General features: G+C 40.0%; 1 protein-coding gene across 14 annotated transcripts in view; it reads left to right on the top strand.

Moving 5' to 3' along the window:
- Positions 1–16901, top strand: part of APBB2 (amyloid beta precursor protein binding family B member 2) — a 200741-nt gene that overhangs the window by 75680 nt on the left and 108160 nt on the right. For 7 of the 14 annotated variants that reach the window (XM_075499974.1, XM_075499981.1, XM_075499973.1 and 4 more), the window contains one exon: positions 3030–3139. In XM_075499974.1, the coding sequence (XP_075356089.1) occupies positions 3094–3139 (46 nt within the window). In that variant the 5' untranslated portion in view covers positions 3030–3093. Of the gene's footprint in view, positions 1–3029; positions 3140–3735; positions 3906–13034; positions 13104–16901 lie in introns of all 14 variants that reach the window. The other 7 variants (XM_075499984.1, XM_075499983.1, XM_075499982.1 and 4 more) reach the window with 3 other exon arrangements.

Genomic DNA, 16901 nt, shown 5'->3' with positions numbered 1-16901 from the left:
GGCACTTCCTTCTAAATTGACTTTTGATCATTGGCTTTGATCCAGGTTGTAAATCTTTGCAGTTTCCATTTTATACAGTAACTGGTGAAACCTTTGCTATAATGAGAAAATATCTTTATGTTGTCTTTTCCACTGAGATTTCTGGGGTTTTAAAATGTGATATTTAAAATGGTTATACCTTTGGGTCCCCACCTGGCCTCTCCTAAGAGTGGTTTATTCCCACGGTGGGCACACTTCTTTAGGAAACTGTACTCTAGTTTAATTCAACTGTTTGAGAGCATAATTGTGGGGTTTGGGATTTTTAATTTATATCTGTTAGGTTTTTTTATTATAGTAGGGCGCAGAAGGCCCCCCTCTAATGGTGTGCTGCTAGGTAGGGAGGGAATAGCGTGTCTCAAGCATAGACATTTGATATCATATAGTGAGTGTTATCGCTTTAGAAAAGTGTACACCTTCTAGCAAGACAAGAATGCATTTATGAGTCATCTTGCAGCTCCATACATACTGATCAAATTTTTTCACAAGCTAGGGAAAAGAATTGTAAATACTGTCATCTGGTTACAATTTTTGTTTCCCCTCAGTAATTTTTTTTTTAAATCCTTGCACAGCTAAGGAGTGTTTTGTTTTATTCTGCTGTGAATTATGAACTTGGTGCATAGGTATTTGAGGGGAGTAAAAATGGTAATGAATTTGGAGTGAGGGGAGACTTAATTTTTTCTACTAATAAATATGTGTTTGGTTTTTTTATTATTATTCCTATAGATCAGGAAAGGGGAAGCAGCCATCTGCAACTTTTTTCCTTGCGCAACATTATAATGTGTTGAATTAGTAGGCCACCACAGAAGTTTGAAAAGGTCTGTTTGGCGCATGGCAAGTTGTCCCATATTGCCCTGCAAAAGAAATGCAGGGTTTTCTGATTGAAAGTTAATTTTACTGTTTACTACTCACTTTTCATCTTAATAGCCAGAATTCTCCTTTTTGTTGCAAGAGAGTACTGTCTTATTGATTCACTGAACTTTCTCCATTGAGGACAGTTGAATGGGACATGCTTTGTCAGCACTGATTTGGGAAATAATGGAGATATTTACCTGTTTTTTGCACTGTCAGATATTCAGCCTTGTAGGTGTCAGTATTTCAGAATTAATCCACAGAGCCTGTAGCAATGTTATGTGATTGCATTTTAAGTCATTTTAAGCACAGGTGTTGTGGTTTAACCCCAGTCCTCAACTAAGCACCACACAGCTTCTCACTCACTCTCCCCTCCCTGCCCTGTGGGATCGGGGAGAGAATCGGGGAAAACAAAACAAAACAAAACAAAAACAACAAAAAAACCCATGGGTTGAGGTAAAGACAGTTTAATAGGACAGCAGAGGAAGAAAAAAAAAATAATGATACAAGAATGTACAAACCAAGTGATGCACACCCGCTGACCAATGCCCAGCCAGTCCCTGAGCAGTGGTCACTGGCCCCCAGCCAACTCCCCCAGCTTTGTATGCTGAGCATGACATTATATGGTATGGAATAGCCCTTTGGTCCGTTGGGGTCAGCTGTCCCGGCTGTGTCCCCTCCCAGCTTCTTGTGCACCTGGAAGAGCATGGGAAGCTGAAAAGTCCTTGGTTCAGTATAAGCACTACTTAGCAACAACTAAAATGTCAGCATGTTATCAACATTATTCTCATACTAAATCCAAAGCACAGCACTATACCAGCTACTAGGAAGAAAGTTAACTCCATCCCAGCTGAAACCAGGACAACAGGCTGCCATGGTCCCGTGCTTTCCACTTGCCCTCACTAGCTACCAGTACTAGCGCAACCACCACGAGCCAGTTCCGGAGCCTAATCTTGCTGAAAATACATCTTTATGTGGAGTTTTCAGCTCTGTTGGCTCCCAGACCAGCTCGCAGGAGAATTGCATGGATGCCAATATATATAAAAGGCTTATCTAGTTCAGGAGTAAGCTACTGTTCTGCTCAGTCAGGGAACTGAGGTATCTGAAGATTAGTGGAAATCTCCCAGTTTTGGTGCAGTGCTCTTTCATCTATGTCCTGATAGTTCTATTTCCTGGATAGAGCAAGCTTGTGCCTGTAGCTGCAGCCTGAGACAGTAAAAATCCTTAATGAATTAGGAAAAACACTCCCCAGAATTTGTTGCTTTTTCGGTCCTTCCAGCAAGGGAGAGAATGAAATAAAAGGAAATGTATCTTTATAAATTGAGTGGTTGACATGCAATGCATATTGGAGGATGTCTGGGAACATGAAGGCTATTCAGATAGACTAAAAAAAAAGGTAAAGCTGGAAATCAGCTGAAAGCTGTATTTTAGTACAAAATCTTACACCGAAGAAAGAAACAATGGGACTTGTTTTTAGACTAAAAGATTTTACACTAGTTATTTGACAGATTCAGTAGCATTTCAATTAAGATTTTGGATTTTTGATTTGTTATTCCAAACTGACTGTAAGATGTGCCATGCATTTCTTGTTTGCTTGGGTTTTTGATACCTCAAGAAAACCGGTACACTAGTAAATAGCCTGCATTCCTGTAAAGACACTTCGGTTTTTAGGGACAGATTCAAAGCGATCAATGTTATGTAGCACAGATAAGTTTTGTTTCCATAGCAAACTGTTCATAAACTTGTTGCTTATGATTGCTTATGCTGCTTGTGATTGCTTCACAAAATTTAAGACGACATTGTTATTAAATCTCACCTGCTGGCTAACTGTATTTAAAGCCAAAAGCGAACTCCCTCTTGCAGTGTTTGTTGTTCTGTCTGTATCATGGGCCAAAAGAAGCTACTGTATGACCTGAGACTTCTTTGTGCCTTAAAATTTATGTGAGCTTATTAATGGAGGCTAACCACTAATAATAAATTTGTGCTGCATGTGTAGCACAACAGTTCATCTCCTCTGACAACATGACTATGAATAATTTATAGATGTAGTTATCCTGAAATTTGTAGGGGTCATTAGCATTTTAATGAAAAAGATACAGCTGTTGTACTAAATCTTCACTTTTTTTTTTCTTCTCCCTCAGTTAAGCGTTTCGATCTGTACTTTGAAAGCAGCTGACAGCGTGCGGTAATGTGCTGACTGGCACTATGGGCAGGCGGTACCCAGGGGCTCACTATCGGCCAAGCAGCTCATGTATGTATGCAATTGGTCTAATTTATTGGTCGCTTTATTACTTTTGAAGGCTGCTAAGTTTATAAATTTTGAAATAGTATTTATAAAGGATGATGACATACTCTGATAGATGCCAGCTCTCCCATGTGTGTACCCAAACGGTAAGTATATTGATTTATGTTTAAACTGCAAAGGTGTTTTCTAGAACTTTGAAAAGCAGCTTGTGACTTGACACTGCACTGTGCTGTGTTTTGTGTTCAAGGTTTCCAACTTCATTTATTATAGCGTTCAAAAATTTAGCTGCTATTCCTTTTCACTCTCATCCCAAGTTTTTAGTACCTGATACCTTCAAATTAACAAACTACTTGAGCTTATCGTAAAATGTCACTGTGCACTATAGCTTTAATTGCTTACAACTGCAACTAATGTCTCCAGTTCAGATTATTTGTATGCTTGAGTTCAATACTATTCAAGTTGTTTTTTCCTCTGAATTGTGTCCTCTTGGATTATATTACGTTATCTCTTACTGAAGGTTGTCTTCTGTAAAAGCACAGAGGCAACTCCTAAAATTTATCACCTGCACCTTCCATGGAGTAAGCAGATGTCTCTCATGCTAGTGCAGATGGCAGCCACCACACCACAGTGGCTCCACAGTGCAGGCTGTGTGAAATGAGCTGACGTGACCTTCCCTGGAGAGCTGTGTGGGGTAGTGCCCTGACTCCAGAAGGCTGCTGCCGGTCCTCGTGCACTTTCTGTTGATCACTCAGGCTGCTGAGGTGAAGCTGTGGTAGGTTAACTTTTGTATTCACTCTTCTTTCTGCTGTAGCAGAAGAACATGATCCCACGTGGCTTTTCTTGGCATCAAAGCCAGTTTAAGAACCTCTCACTTCTGTACCGTTCTTTCTATTCCTTTAAAGACTTCTTTAAAAGCCTTGATCGCTTCAGGCATCCAGCTCCACACATACTTGCGTTGGTTGATGCAAGTAGTAAACTGCAGTGAGAGCTTACAGCTGTGGCAGGACAGGGAGTTCCTAGGGTGGCTTTGCCATCAGATATGAGGAACTGCACGGTGAGGTCCTGTATTCAGAACATGACTTTGTGGGATTTTCCCTAACCCCGAGGCTAAATCCTAGTAAGTAGTAAAGCATGTTTACTCTCTGCTGCAGACTAGTCATAGGTGTCATGAAGATGTGTGTTAAAATGGTGCATTAGAGCCAATTTAGATATTACTTTTCCAAAGAGTTTGTCTTGGGTATTAATGTCGGGATATTGTCTATACTAGAACAGGGGAAATAAATGGTTGTTACAGTTTTGACAGGTCTCTGGTGGTCAAGTGCTGGAGTACAGAATTGGACTGATCTGTTTGAATCACTTGACATTAAATCTAGACACTAGCCTTCAAACCTGGCCTCTTGGCATACTGCAGGGCAGGATATCTGTGTCTCCTGCCTAGGCTTGAAGCTCAGAGCTTTAAGATGATCTAGTGTAGAGGTAGGTAATCAAGTCTTTCCCATTCCTACTTAGAGAAAACAAGTAATGGGCATTAAATTCTTACCGGAAGAACCTAGGATGTTTTCTCTGGTGTCTGGTTGAGCAGTTGCAGACAGTGAAGAACTGGAATTGTTTGGTTGGGGAAACGCTGTGGTTCCCATCATCTGCCAGGGCAGAAACTGGCGTCAGAATCAATTGGCGCCAGAGCTCCCTCTGTTTGAGGACAGAGATATCAAAATGTCTACTTCATGACTGCTTTATGCTTTTGTTTAGCCAAGTTTTCCCTTTCCTTAACCTGTCAGGGTTTCTAAACCAGGAAACTTGCTTTAGTTTTTGGTTTTGTTACTGTATGATTTGTGCAACTTCCCGGTGCCTAACATAATAAGTGCTTTGGGCATCCAACAATAATGGCATTGAAATCGCCCGGTCTTTGGGAAATGCGGATCATAATGAAATCTCTGATAGCAGATTAGATCTCAGTGAAAGTGCTGGTAAAATACATCATTTTGCTTTTGTTTTCTTTGCATAAATAATGAGTAATTGCAGCATCTCAGCTATTGTATTTCACATTCATGGTTGTTGCAATCTTAATGTTGTACCATTAAGGACTTGGTGCAGCCTTAAACCTTAGTCCCTGACTTTTATCTTCTGTCTTTACATACATATATACCTAAATAAAGTCTGTGAGGGGAAGAATTAGGTCTGTGTGGAGTATGGCAGTTGTATTGCTTCTTTGGTGGTGAGATAATATTTCATCCATTTATGACATTGACTGTTTTGTTGAATGATTTCATAAACTTAATGAATGTAATACTGCGTAGTCTTAGGAGAATAGCAAAAGGTTTTATATTCAAGGAAACACATAACAGTTTAAATAGAAACAGCTTATTTGAAGCCCAGTGCTAGGAAATGTATTTGAAATACAGGTGCTGAAGATGTAAGAAACAGCAAGGTGTTTAAAATGTAAAATTGAAAGCTGTGAATTTAACAGGTGTGTGCTATTTTAGACTTTTTAAAAGTGTAATTAAAGAGCAGTGATCTCCCTTGATTACTGACAATAAGCAAAGCAGTCTTGGGTGTATCCCTGGCTCTGTCTAGCACTGCTTGTCCTGACTTAACACTCCCTCTTGTGCTGTTTAGTTGGTTTTTATTTTTTCTTTTCTGTGCTTTTCTTGTGAAAAATACGGACTAAGGATGTACAGTCTCCAGCTACTGAGAAGCTAGGTTTTGTAAACAGACTGCTTTCGTGAATTTCTCCTGAGCTTCGTTTATATTTGTATTTTTCTAATATTTGCTCATAAGACCCACTTTTCTGCATGGGCTGCAGCAGTTCTCCTGAAGACATGCTACTGTTTGTGTTGTTAGGTAGCCTCAGATTTTCTTTCATACTGTGGCTAAAAATTTTTTGTTTTGTGCACAGAGTAGAAGGGTTTTGTATGTCTGGAAAAATCATTTTTTTTTAGTTAGTCATAGTGTTTTGCAGGATACTGAAATCTGAGCAAAATGTTTCCAAGAAAATGAAATTGGTTCCAGTGCTATTCTGCTGGCATTAAATGCTCAGGAAGGGTTTAAACAACAATAATAATAATAAAATGCACGGTTTTGTGAGAGTGCTTTTAAAAAAAAAAAAAAGCCCTCTTTTTTTTCAGAAGACATTGGAAGTGAGGAAATGCAGGAATTTGTGGGTGGTAGTTTTTAGTGCTTGTTGACCTTTGGAGTGTGCCGGGGTGGAGGTGCAGTCCTGCGGTGGCACGTCAGCATTCACCGGGAGGAAGGGACCTGCTTGTGCCGGGAGGTCCGCGACCAGCCCTCGCTGCCCACGGAAGACGGCACCACATCTCCCACCCTTCAGTCGCCCTCTTGATTTGTGGCAGGCAGAGGTGGACTTTTATTTCTTTTTAAAATATTAGGCATCTCTTATTTTAAAATGACTCAGATTAGGGTCCATATGGAATGATTTATTGATATAATTCTGCCAATATAATTATTAGAGCTGACTGGAGTTTTATTTCAGAAACTTCTGATGGAGGGTGGGTTTTTTTTTCCCCAAGCAAACCTTTTTGGGGAAATACCATTTTGATGAAATGTTCATAAATCAAGGATGAGGATGAAAGGAAATGTCCCTTGTGGGAAGGCACTCCCCTGGAGTTTGGAGGGGAGAGGTTTGAGTCTTGGCTCTTCCTGATCATCTCCCATGCTAGAGCTGCTCTTATAAATAATTCAATATACTTGAGGGCAGAGAGAGCAGGGCTGATTTTATAAACTTGGGGTTTGATTTCCCTCCAGGAACACTCAAATTCCTGCTCTGGTATCTCTTCAGCTTCCCAAGGAGTGCCCAGCTGCGACCTTCTTTGCACTGGGGCAGTCCCCGGTGCTGGTCTTGCAAAGGGGCTGTTGCTTAGTGAAACTGCTAGAAAATCTTAGCTTTATTGTAGTGAAATAAGGAAACAAATGTGAGAATGGTGGCATTATAAATAACACCAAACCCCTGAAAAAACCCCAAACTTCCAGTCTTGCAGCCAGTGCCAGGAATTACATTGCTATCGTTAGCCCAAGATGAGTTGGTGTGAAAACGTGCCATGGAGCGGCTCTGTGGGCTTGGCTTGGAGCTGCTTCCAGAGTAACAGAAACCTCACCCAAAGAGGCACCCTGACCCTCAAGGAGGAGTGTGTCCACCGTGCAACTCTTGGTAGAAGCATCCCAGTAAAATTCTACATCTGCAAAATCCTGCCCTGTATCTCCTGACCTTTTCTTTCCAGAGAAAGGTACCTTGGTGTAAACGAGGCTCAAGCTTTAGCACTGCTCAGGTCATGTTCAGGGGGGACAGTTTTCTGTAAAATTGCTGAAAAGCTCCACCTAATCGTTGCTTAGCTGAGGAAAAGGTGGGAATACAGATGATTCATGGAGTAAAATTTACAAAAGCACCCCATGACACTTGCATTGCTTTCCCCATTAAAGACTCTCTTGTTTAGGTTTCTACCTTTCCTAGGAAGCTATGTGGAGACTCACACAACTACTTCATCGAGGCCTCTTGGGTGACCCTGGTGAAACCCCAAAATGCGTGCTGGTTTCCACAGATAGGAGCTGACTCGAAGCCTGCAGAGAAAAAGCTTTCTTTAAGAACTGTATATTACTCTGAATGCATATCATCACTTCTGGTTTTATTTCTCAGCATAGTTAAATGGTACCCCTACCCCAGGACACTGACAGGTCCATTGCTTCTTCATGGTGAAACCAGAGGTAGAGTGCTCTGAAGCTGAAGGTTTCCTCGTAACTCTGCTTGTGCATGTTCACGGAGAACCACCATGGTACCAGATTTGTGTCGCGTGTTTGTCCCCTTTCACAGGAACTCCAGTTCCTTTGGTGTTCAAGTGCCTGGTGAAGGCCTATGTGTTTGTGGATAAGAAAAAGGAGTAGAGGATTTTGGCTAGCACATCAAGAACTCAAGACTCCTTGTTGAAATTCAGGCCAGTAGTACTACTAGCTTGTTCTTTTCCACTTGTTCAGTGTCTTCTACAGCCAAGTTTGCTTCTCATTGAAACTGATCCTACTTCTAGCCATGCTTCAGTGTAATATAAATGCCAGTAAGTGCAGTTGCTTTTTTGTTATGTTCTCTTTCCACTTTATTATGGATTGATCTGCTTAGTTTATGGGGACCATAAAGCAAATAACGATACTTTGATCTTATTTATGAGCATGTGGTTTTGTTTTATATATGAGCACTATGGGTGGAAGTTTCTCAGCATTCTCAAGGAACTCTACTTGCTACAGCAGGCCCAGATTGAAGTTATTCCTGTATTCTAGTACTGTAATTACATTGGGAGAGTTACTGTAGGGTATGACCATTTTAGTCATCTCCCAGCATTCTGTTAGCTTAAGCCATACTGCAACAGTTGGTTTATAAATTGTATGTTTTGAAGTATTTCTGATTTGTCCCATTAAAGTTTGGTTGAAGACAATATGTAGCTTTGCTGGCAACTTTCAGCCTTGCTGAGATGTAGCTCTTTGTGTAATGAGCCTTATTTTAGTTCAGCTTTTAATGGAAAAACAGACTAGAAATGTGGGGACCTTTTCTGGTTTGATGCATCCTGTGCTCTGAAATACATCCTGTTCCATTGGGAGCAAGGGATATGTGGGTAGGATGTGCGAGTCCAACTTTAAGACAGTTTTAGCAGATGTAGTTAAAAGTGCACATATAATAGCCTTACCTAGGTGAGAATACAGCATGTTTTTAATGTATGTGGAACAGAAGCAATCTTGTCAATGTGCAAAATCTTAATTTCCTCTCTGTGAGAGCCCTGAGAGTCTCGTTTTGCAAAACCTGGCAATCAATCTAATGTTCTGTCCTGTTACTAAGACTTGGACTTTTTTATTTTTGCTCACAGGTCTCAACTTAACTGTTAGCAATTTGAAATTATTTGCAAACACTTATGAATTAATGAAATTAGAGGTTTTCATTCTTTATATTGAGACTTTTGATATACACATTTTTATTCTTTATTTCTTTTCATATAGAGCTGTAGAGAGTCTACTGAAAGATTATTTCCCATTTATTTAATTTTCAGATTTTCATCTCTGGGGCTCAGCTTGACACTAAGTACAACCTTATAGTAATAAGAAAACAATTTTGGTGCACCATGCTCTTTCAAATGCATTTTGATATCTCAGCTATGAGGCAGTGATAATCGGTGGCTCAAAACTATTGCTACCAGTCTGGGTAATTTGCGGGTAAAAACATTTCTGGATAACCTTGATAAGAGCTTAATATGTAACTAGCCATAAATTCATTATATGTCATTCAGAGGGTAGAAGTTGTAGCAGGTGAAATCAGGCCATCAGAAGTTTAACTGTTAAAACATATCAGTTTAAAAAGAGAAGCTAAAATGTCTGTATTTATGTGCATGCAGTTAGTTGTTCTTGGGGAAGCGGGCTGTGCTCAGGAGTATGCAGTGTTGTTTCTAGGCTTTACGGGAACAGTCAAGTGTTTGCAAGCTGCAAATAGCAGGGCCACAGACAAGATGTGTGGGAGGTAGTTAATGATAATAATCTATTTAATGTTTTTTTTTCTGTCCAGCACAGATGCTGTGCTGGAAGTTAACTCATCCATTGCATCTGACAGGGGCACAGTTAACATTTTTGCTCCTTCTGTTAATAATGCTGTGACCTATGCTTAATTTGTTTCCTACTTTTGCTGCCTGTGTCTCCTGATCAAAGAGCTTGGTATTGGGCTGGTGCCATTACGAACAGCTCGAAAGCTGGTACTGGACCCTGCGGGTTTCTTTAACCTTGTTCACGAATCAATCATCTTTTGAATGGTTCTGCTTCCTGATTTAGGAGCTGTTGAATGATCTAAGTTAAATTTATGTGGGGCTGAAAAATCCCTGGTCTGAACTCATTCTAATCAGTCTAAGTCATTTTATGTGCCAAATCTGTGGCCATTGATTCCTTTCTATTACTCCATTAAGCATATGGGTAGGCTGCCTGTCCTGCAAAGCATTTTGGTTGCCTTTTTTTCCCTGAGACAGCTTATCCTAGCTTTCTTTTTCATATGGCATCATGCTTTGGTTTTAGTAATTCTGATCAGGTTTGATTACACGTTGTTACCTTCCAACTTGGTAAGAGTTATTTTTGGATGGCACTTGAGCTTGAAGTTGCAGGATATGGAAGACCAAGTCCTTTTTGCTTTATTAGTCATCTCAGTTGCAGGAAATTTAAGTTACAATTTCTGAGTTTCTGCCTTTGTGTAACAGAGAATGAAGTTTATGCTTGTGCCCTATATTAGCACGTGCAAGTAGAGTTGTTTGTAATTTAACAAGTAAGTCCAAGGTGTGATCTGTATTGTAGAGATTGAGTAATTTATACATAGATTTAAAAAAAAAAAAAAAAGAACGTTAAGGCTCAGGAGTTTAATTTACACAACAGGATTAGAAAAAATGACTGAGGTTTACTTAGCAAATGTCGCTGTGAATGTATAGATCCGATGACAGAAGGTCTTATTATCTGTGCTTGCAAGTAGCCGATAGCTAAAACACACTCCATCTTCTTGCCTTGACAACACTGTTTTTGCCTACCAGACTGTTCCATTCTGCACAGGGGGAAAAATCTAATTAAAGGGAGAAAATTGAATTTGGAAAAAACTTAGTATGCCATCTTGTTTTTTCCCTTACTAAATGCAGGATTAGTCATGATTGCATGTCATGGTTATGCCTTATGTAAATGAAAGAATTGCTCTTTCTTTCTCCAAGTGATCGCTTGATTTAAGAATAGTCTTGTAGCATAAGATGATGCAGGTTGTCTGCAACATAGAGTTTCAGTCACATAGATACATCTACATAATCAGTGTATATTTGACTATCTTAATAAAATTGTAAGTAAAGGAGCAATGGATTTAGTCTGTTTCTTTTTTCATTTTTATTGTTTTTCCTTTTCCTTTGTAGCTGTTAGAATCTGATTCTGAGAGGCATCTTGTCTCTGAATTTTTGCTGGATGAGGAATTTGACTGACGGTGTAGGAAGGGAGAGGGAAAAAATGGCAAATGGGAAGGCATACTCCACTTGAGTGCCAGAACTCATTGCAGGATCTGAAGTTGTTTCTTCCTTAATAACATTATTTAAAGACAGATCAGCATTATGGATTTCCATTAATAAGAGCATCACTAGAACAGAGACAGCACTGCTGCTAGGCTATTGCAGTCAGCTGGCAGCATGATTAGCTCTAAAAGGAAAAATGTAATTATTGTGGCAGCAGGGGCTGGCAGGGTGCCTCTTGGGGAAGGAGGAGCCAGGACAGAAAGCTGGTTACCGGATGGTGATTTCACTAGGACTAGGTGAAGCAAAAATAGGTGGAAATGGGGGAAACTGCATTTAGCAAGCAGGTCAAAGTGGTGATTTTGTTCTGATGTGAGGACAGAGCCAGGGTGGAGTGGAGAGGGCAGCAGTGGTTCCCTGTTTGGGCAGGGGGGTTGGACTAGATAATCTTGAGAGGTGTTTCCTGTCCTCAGCAACTCTGAGGTTTGTGTGGAGAAGTCTGCAGATGGGTTTGAGGGCGCGCGTGCAAGCTGCTTGCAGCCCTGCTCCTTTCTGGCTCTTGCGTTCCCAAAACTGCTCTGCCCGCCATCGGGATTTGCTTTCCTGGCTTTGCTGAGCTTTCTCTCTCCAGCTTCCAAGCTCAATCCAGCAGAGATGTCATTGCTGGAGGGAGCAGTGGGAAGAAAACCACTGGCTGTAGGAACATCATCGGTTGTTCTGATCTACTACAGCACTTCATTCAAGTGTTTTCCTTCCTTTTCCCTTCTGAAAGCGTTTAACATCCCCTGGAATTTGCGTAGATACGTAGGCAAGAAGGAGCATGATGATACTTGACACTGAGAAAGCTTCTAGTCTCGATTCCGATTTCAGGTACATTAATGTAAATCTAGCCTTTAATAGGTTACTTTCAGCTGACATCTGTTTAACTACTACTATTTAGCTGGTCCGAGCTGAAGGATGAATGCAGATGTGAGAAGACTGTGTGTTAGGATACTTAATTAAGAATTAATGTTTTAAGATTGGCATTGACCCTTTGAAGCAGAGGGAGTTAGCTAGTGTTGAGTTGCAAGCATTGTATAATGGAGGCGTTCTCTCCACCTGCTTAGGCTTTAACTAGAGGCAAAGTATACAGGGCCTGAGGCTGTAGACTCACAGCATGAGTTTGTCATGAAACATTTTGTACTCAACAGATATCCTTGCAGAAAGGAAATCTGCCATGTGAAAAGGTTTGTATTCTTTCTTTCCTATGTTTCCTAGACACAACGGCAGAAATAGTCATAAGTGCATAGAAATACCTTGGCTCCCAGTGTGTGTCATTTGCATCTAAACCAGGGACTTCAAGGGAAAATGGTTTACTTATGAGAAGATGTCCAGGAAAGGGTCCTGTACAGAAGCTTGCTGCCTAGCTTGCTTTTTATGATTCCCTCCTGTGGGATCAACCCTGCAGACTATGCTTCTTAGTTTCATATGCTGGATCTCATCTGCAAATTCTCATGTGAACATACCTTACTGCTGTGTTTATTTTTACCAATGCTGCTGTAGTTTTTCGAGTAAGCTATAGTTGGGTAATTGAGGAAACCCCCAGATTTTCTAATGTCATGAAGTTTTTGCTACAGTATGTTGATTAAAACTGGAGAATATTGTTGAACTTGTGCTCTTAGTAAAGCATACATTAAGAAAAATATCATAGTTATTTTTAATTACTTATTCTCATTTCTGTAGACTAGCCTTTCTCATACTTTAATGACTGTCAAATATCATTGAAAGCTCAAAAGATCCCTGCTGTTAGTTCCGGGGTTTGTTTAGAATGCTTAAAGTCTCTCAGGAGCTTTTGAAATGTGGTATTTTTATTTTGTGTTTTCCTTTGGTTTTAATTCTTAAATGATCCCTCTTTTCAGATTTCAAATTATAATCTATTTCCTGATGCATTGCTGACGCCCCGTGAGCCATGTCAGAAGTACTTCCAGGTCAGATGCCCTTTAAAAGATTCTGCTATGCAAATATGTGAAACTTTCCTCTTCTTTTCCTTCTTCTTCTTCCCAGGCCCATATTTCACTTTCATTTTGCACTTATACATGAAAAAGAGCAAGCACTTTCTTTTCTTTTTAACAGTGCCTTTTTGAATGAACTCTATTCAGCTTTTGAAAAACTATTCCTATAGACACTACAATGCAAAAAAGTCTTATTAGAGGTACAGACAAATCGGTCATACACTGTTTTCTGTTTGCAATGGCATTTTCTCTCTCCTTCTAGCTCTGTAAGGTTTATGACAAGATTGGAAAACATCAATAAAAGCCATTCAAGTAATAGCGTTATTTGTATTATTATGATGCTTAGAAAATTGGGACAACTTTGTGTTAAACACATTATAGTGGTGAAAGTATATTAATCTATACCTGTAGGTATGTTTCTAAATGGTAGAAGTATGCAGTTGAGGCTGTGATTTGTTTTAAAAAGTAAGCAAGCTAAAATCATTAAGGAATTGCTATGACAGATCTTCTGCCTGCTTAAGTGCTGTCTTTAAGCACCAACATTTTAATAGTATGTTATTATTCCCAGTAATGATAATGTTCTAATTCTTCTTAGTTTTTCAGATATTTTTTATTATAGTACCCTATTTTTACTCGCTTATAACTTACCACTGTTCACTTGCTTTAGCTGAGATATATGTATCAGCTCAGTGATTCCTGGTCTGCTTGTCCATTTGCGTTTGCTTTTCAGCAGAAGGCAGAGGAGCTGAAAAAAGGATGCCCTGTGCCAGTAGCATTGTCCTTGCTGGTGGCCAGGCAGCACGAGGAGCTGCCCAAGCAGAGGAGACGTGGTCTGCCTGCGGTGGGGTGCCTGGGTGCAGGACCCCTGGCACAGTGTGTTAGTTAGCTGGTGGGGGGCACAGTACCACCGTGCTTTAGGTACCCCTGCAGTGAGGGAGGCAGGGTCGGTGGGAGAGACAAACTAAAAGATAGGGAATTCAGCGATTAGCATTTCGGTCTTGAAATTACAGGCACAGGAAGAAGTTGCATTTCCTTGAAGTTTTTAATTAGAAAGTTGGGATGTGCTTCCTCTGGGAAAAGTGGTGTGTTTTAAGCATCACCGTGTCCTGTATAAAGGAAGAGGGACAGGCTATCCTTCTTCCTTATGCTATTCTACTACGCAATCTAGGTTTTCTTCGGTGCATTTAAGCATTTCCTTGCATTCAAACGTTTTCCAGCACTTTAGTTAGTCCTGGTCTGGTAGCAACTTCTGCCCTTGAGACGCAAGACCTGCCCCTTCCCATCTGTATTTCTTACTCTCTTTTTGCCTTTTTTGTTGCTTCCCTTTTTCCCACCTTTATATCTGTTTCTGAGAGTGGAGGGATGCCAGCTGTGCGTATCCCAGAGCCTGGCTGGGAGTGCAAGGTGACGGCCAGCGAGCGGGTGCCTGTCTTTTGAGAGGGCAGCCTGCTCCTCTCTGTGCGTGCCTTGTGGTACTGTTTGCATGTTCATCTGTTTGATCAATGGATCCTTTGAAAGGGGGTCAGGAGGGAAGGTGGTGTCCAGTGGAAGGTTCATTTTGACATTTTTCTGCTTATGATCATACTCCAACCCAATTTAGCACCCAACTTACAAACACTGCTTGGGTTGCAAAGACTTTTGGAGGCTTTGGCTCAGTCATTGATCAATGTGCCAGTGTTCATCATAAATCCATGGGGGAGCTTTATCAAGTAGATTAGTAAAACATAATACATTTTATTTCAGTGTTTCTATGTGATTATTCTTACAGTATTTTTGATAAGTGAAATGCTAATGGCAGGAGACTGGCTAAAGATAATCTGGCAGGCGTATACTTAAGCTTTATCTAGGAAGATCATTTTTTAAGAAATTTTTTCAGTGGTAAAAATAGTGGCAAATGTTGCATGAAACAGCTCACTTGTAACAAAGAACAAGAATAAATTTCAGTCTTGTTCTAGATTGTGGTGGTTGTATTTATTGATGAAAAAAATAAATGCTTGTTTTAATTTGCTGAAGCATAAAGTAAAATATAAGTTAGTGAAGTCCATAGATCCTGTGCAATTCTTTAAGTTCTAAAGGTCAGGCAGTGGGTCAGAATTATCCTGCCCTATTAATTTATTTTTTATGTAACTTCCAGATTGTCAGACTTTTAACTGATTCAGAAAAAATATAAAGCAGCCAGTCCATAAACACAGGCCATTTTGTGTTTTTAGATTAAAACATGTGCTTTGGTAACATTATGTTGGATCAGATGTGACCTTGCTTGCATTAGACTTCGTTGTTTTTAGGCAAGATGCAGAAGGCAACATTTATTGATGTATTTGAGAAGTACATTTACAAAGTTCCTTTAAATTATGTGATGGTTGTGTTTTAGAAGTGTTTTGTGGTTAAAGCTGAAATTATCTATAGGATGTTTGTTAGCAGTTACATAAGCTGATGGCTTTTGCACAGTGTGCGTGGGATGGTCTCTCTTCTGAAGAACTGTCTTCTAGACGTTGGTCTAGACTGACTAGTGCTTGAAGAAATGGCAGACATGAAAATTTGTAAAATTTAGTTTAAGTTCTGTTTTAACAAGTTTTAGAAGTTGTTCTAGGTGGGTGATTCAGGGAACAAAGAGTATACTTGGTCTGCTTGATTTTAAGTGAACTGGAGCAATGGTTGGAAGTGTGCAGCTTTGACAGCACATCAAAGAGGAGGGAATGCTAGCAACTGTGCATGCCTTTAGGTAATGTTGTGAAGTGCTCCTTTTCACTCTGTGTTTATGTATATGTTCTTTTAAAATCCATATATTTAATATCTTGTAAATCTGTGCAGCAGTCAGTTCTGTCATGTATCAAATATACAAGGATGCAGCACAACTCAGCTGGAATGATCTGTCATCGGCTAGCTCAAATTATAGCTTTTCATTCCTGGATAAGCCCCAGATACTTTTTTATGTGCAATATAAGCAGTCAGTGATATCTGAGAATTAGGAACAACAGAAAGGCTGTTTCATGCTGTGGCAGGTGAGAGTGATTTATTAATTGGCCTCTAATGTGGTTCCCAGGTGTCAAGCAACAGTGACTACTACAGTATGTAAATTGAAGTGTTCATGGAATGTTTGTGCAGATTAGTGGGAGCCATAAATAGGCAGTACAAGAACAAATGATAGTTTTTTAAAAATATACTTTTGATCATTTTTTCATAGTCTAAAAATCTGTTCCTTGAACAAACTTAATATTTTTCAAAATGTGAGCTGTGCCCCTGGCTAATAAAAATCAGGAACTTGTCTACAAGTAGACAAAAGGATTATTTTATTTAACTGTGCTATATGTGTACTCTGTCCAATCAAATACAGTATTGGGAAATACTCTACCTTTTGTATTCCTTGCCTTCTGACTCGCTACTTCCCCCTTCAAAAAAAACAAAGAAAACAAAAAAAATGGAAGACAGACAAAGAGCAGAGAAAAGGCAGGTGTTAAGAGGCAACAGTTGACTGGCCAGCCAGGCCTAAAATTAACAGTACTTGAGTTCTACCCTAGATGAAAAAGGAGCAGCATCTGCCTATGGTCTGCTTAGAAATTTCCTGCTTCCTAGTGATGAGCGCTCAAGGAATTTTTCCCCTCCTCCTCGTTGGAGGTAGAGGTGAAATACTAAAATGAAATGATGGTAAGGACAACGTCTGGACTCCCAGGCATTTGCAAAGGGCACCTCTCCTGTCCCAAGCCTGCCTGCAACAGAATCGGACATGAGAAAACTGCCTTAAAACTGCCTTGTACAGGGTCAAGCTTTCTGCTT

This window comes from Mycteria americana, chromosome 4 (assembly GCF_035582795.1).
Source record: "Mycteria americana isolate JAX WOST 10 ecotype Jacksonville Zoo and Gardens chromosome 4, USCA_MyAme_1.0, whole genome shotgun sequence".
NCBI classification, from domain to species: domain Eukaryota; kingdom Metazoa; phylum Chordata; class Aves; order Ciconiiformes; family Ciconiidae; genus Mycteria; species Mycteria americana.
The sequence above is the reverse complement of the archived record's forward strand: the minus strand, read 5'-3'. Positions and strand labels throughout refer to the sequence as shown.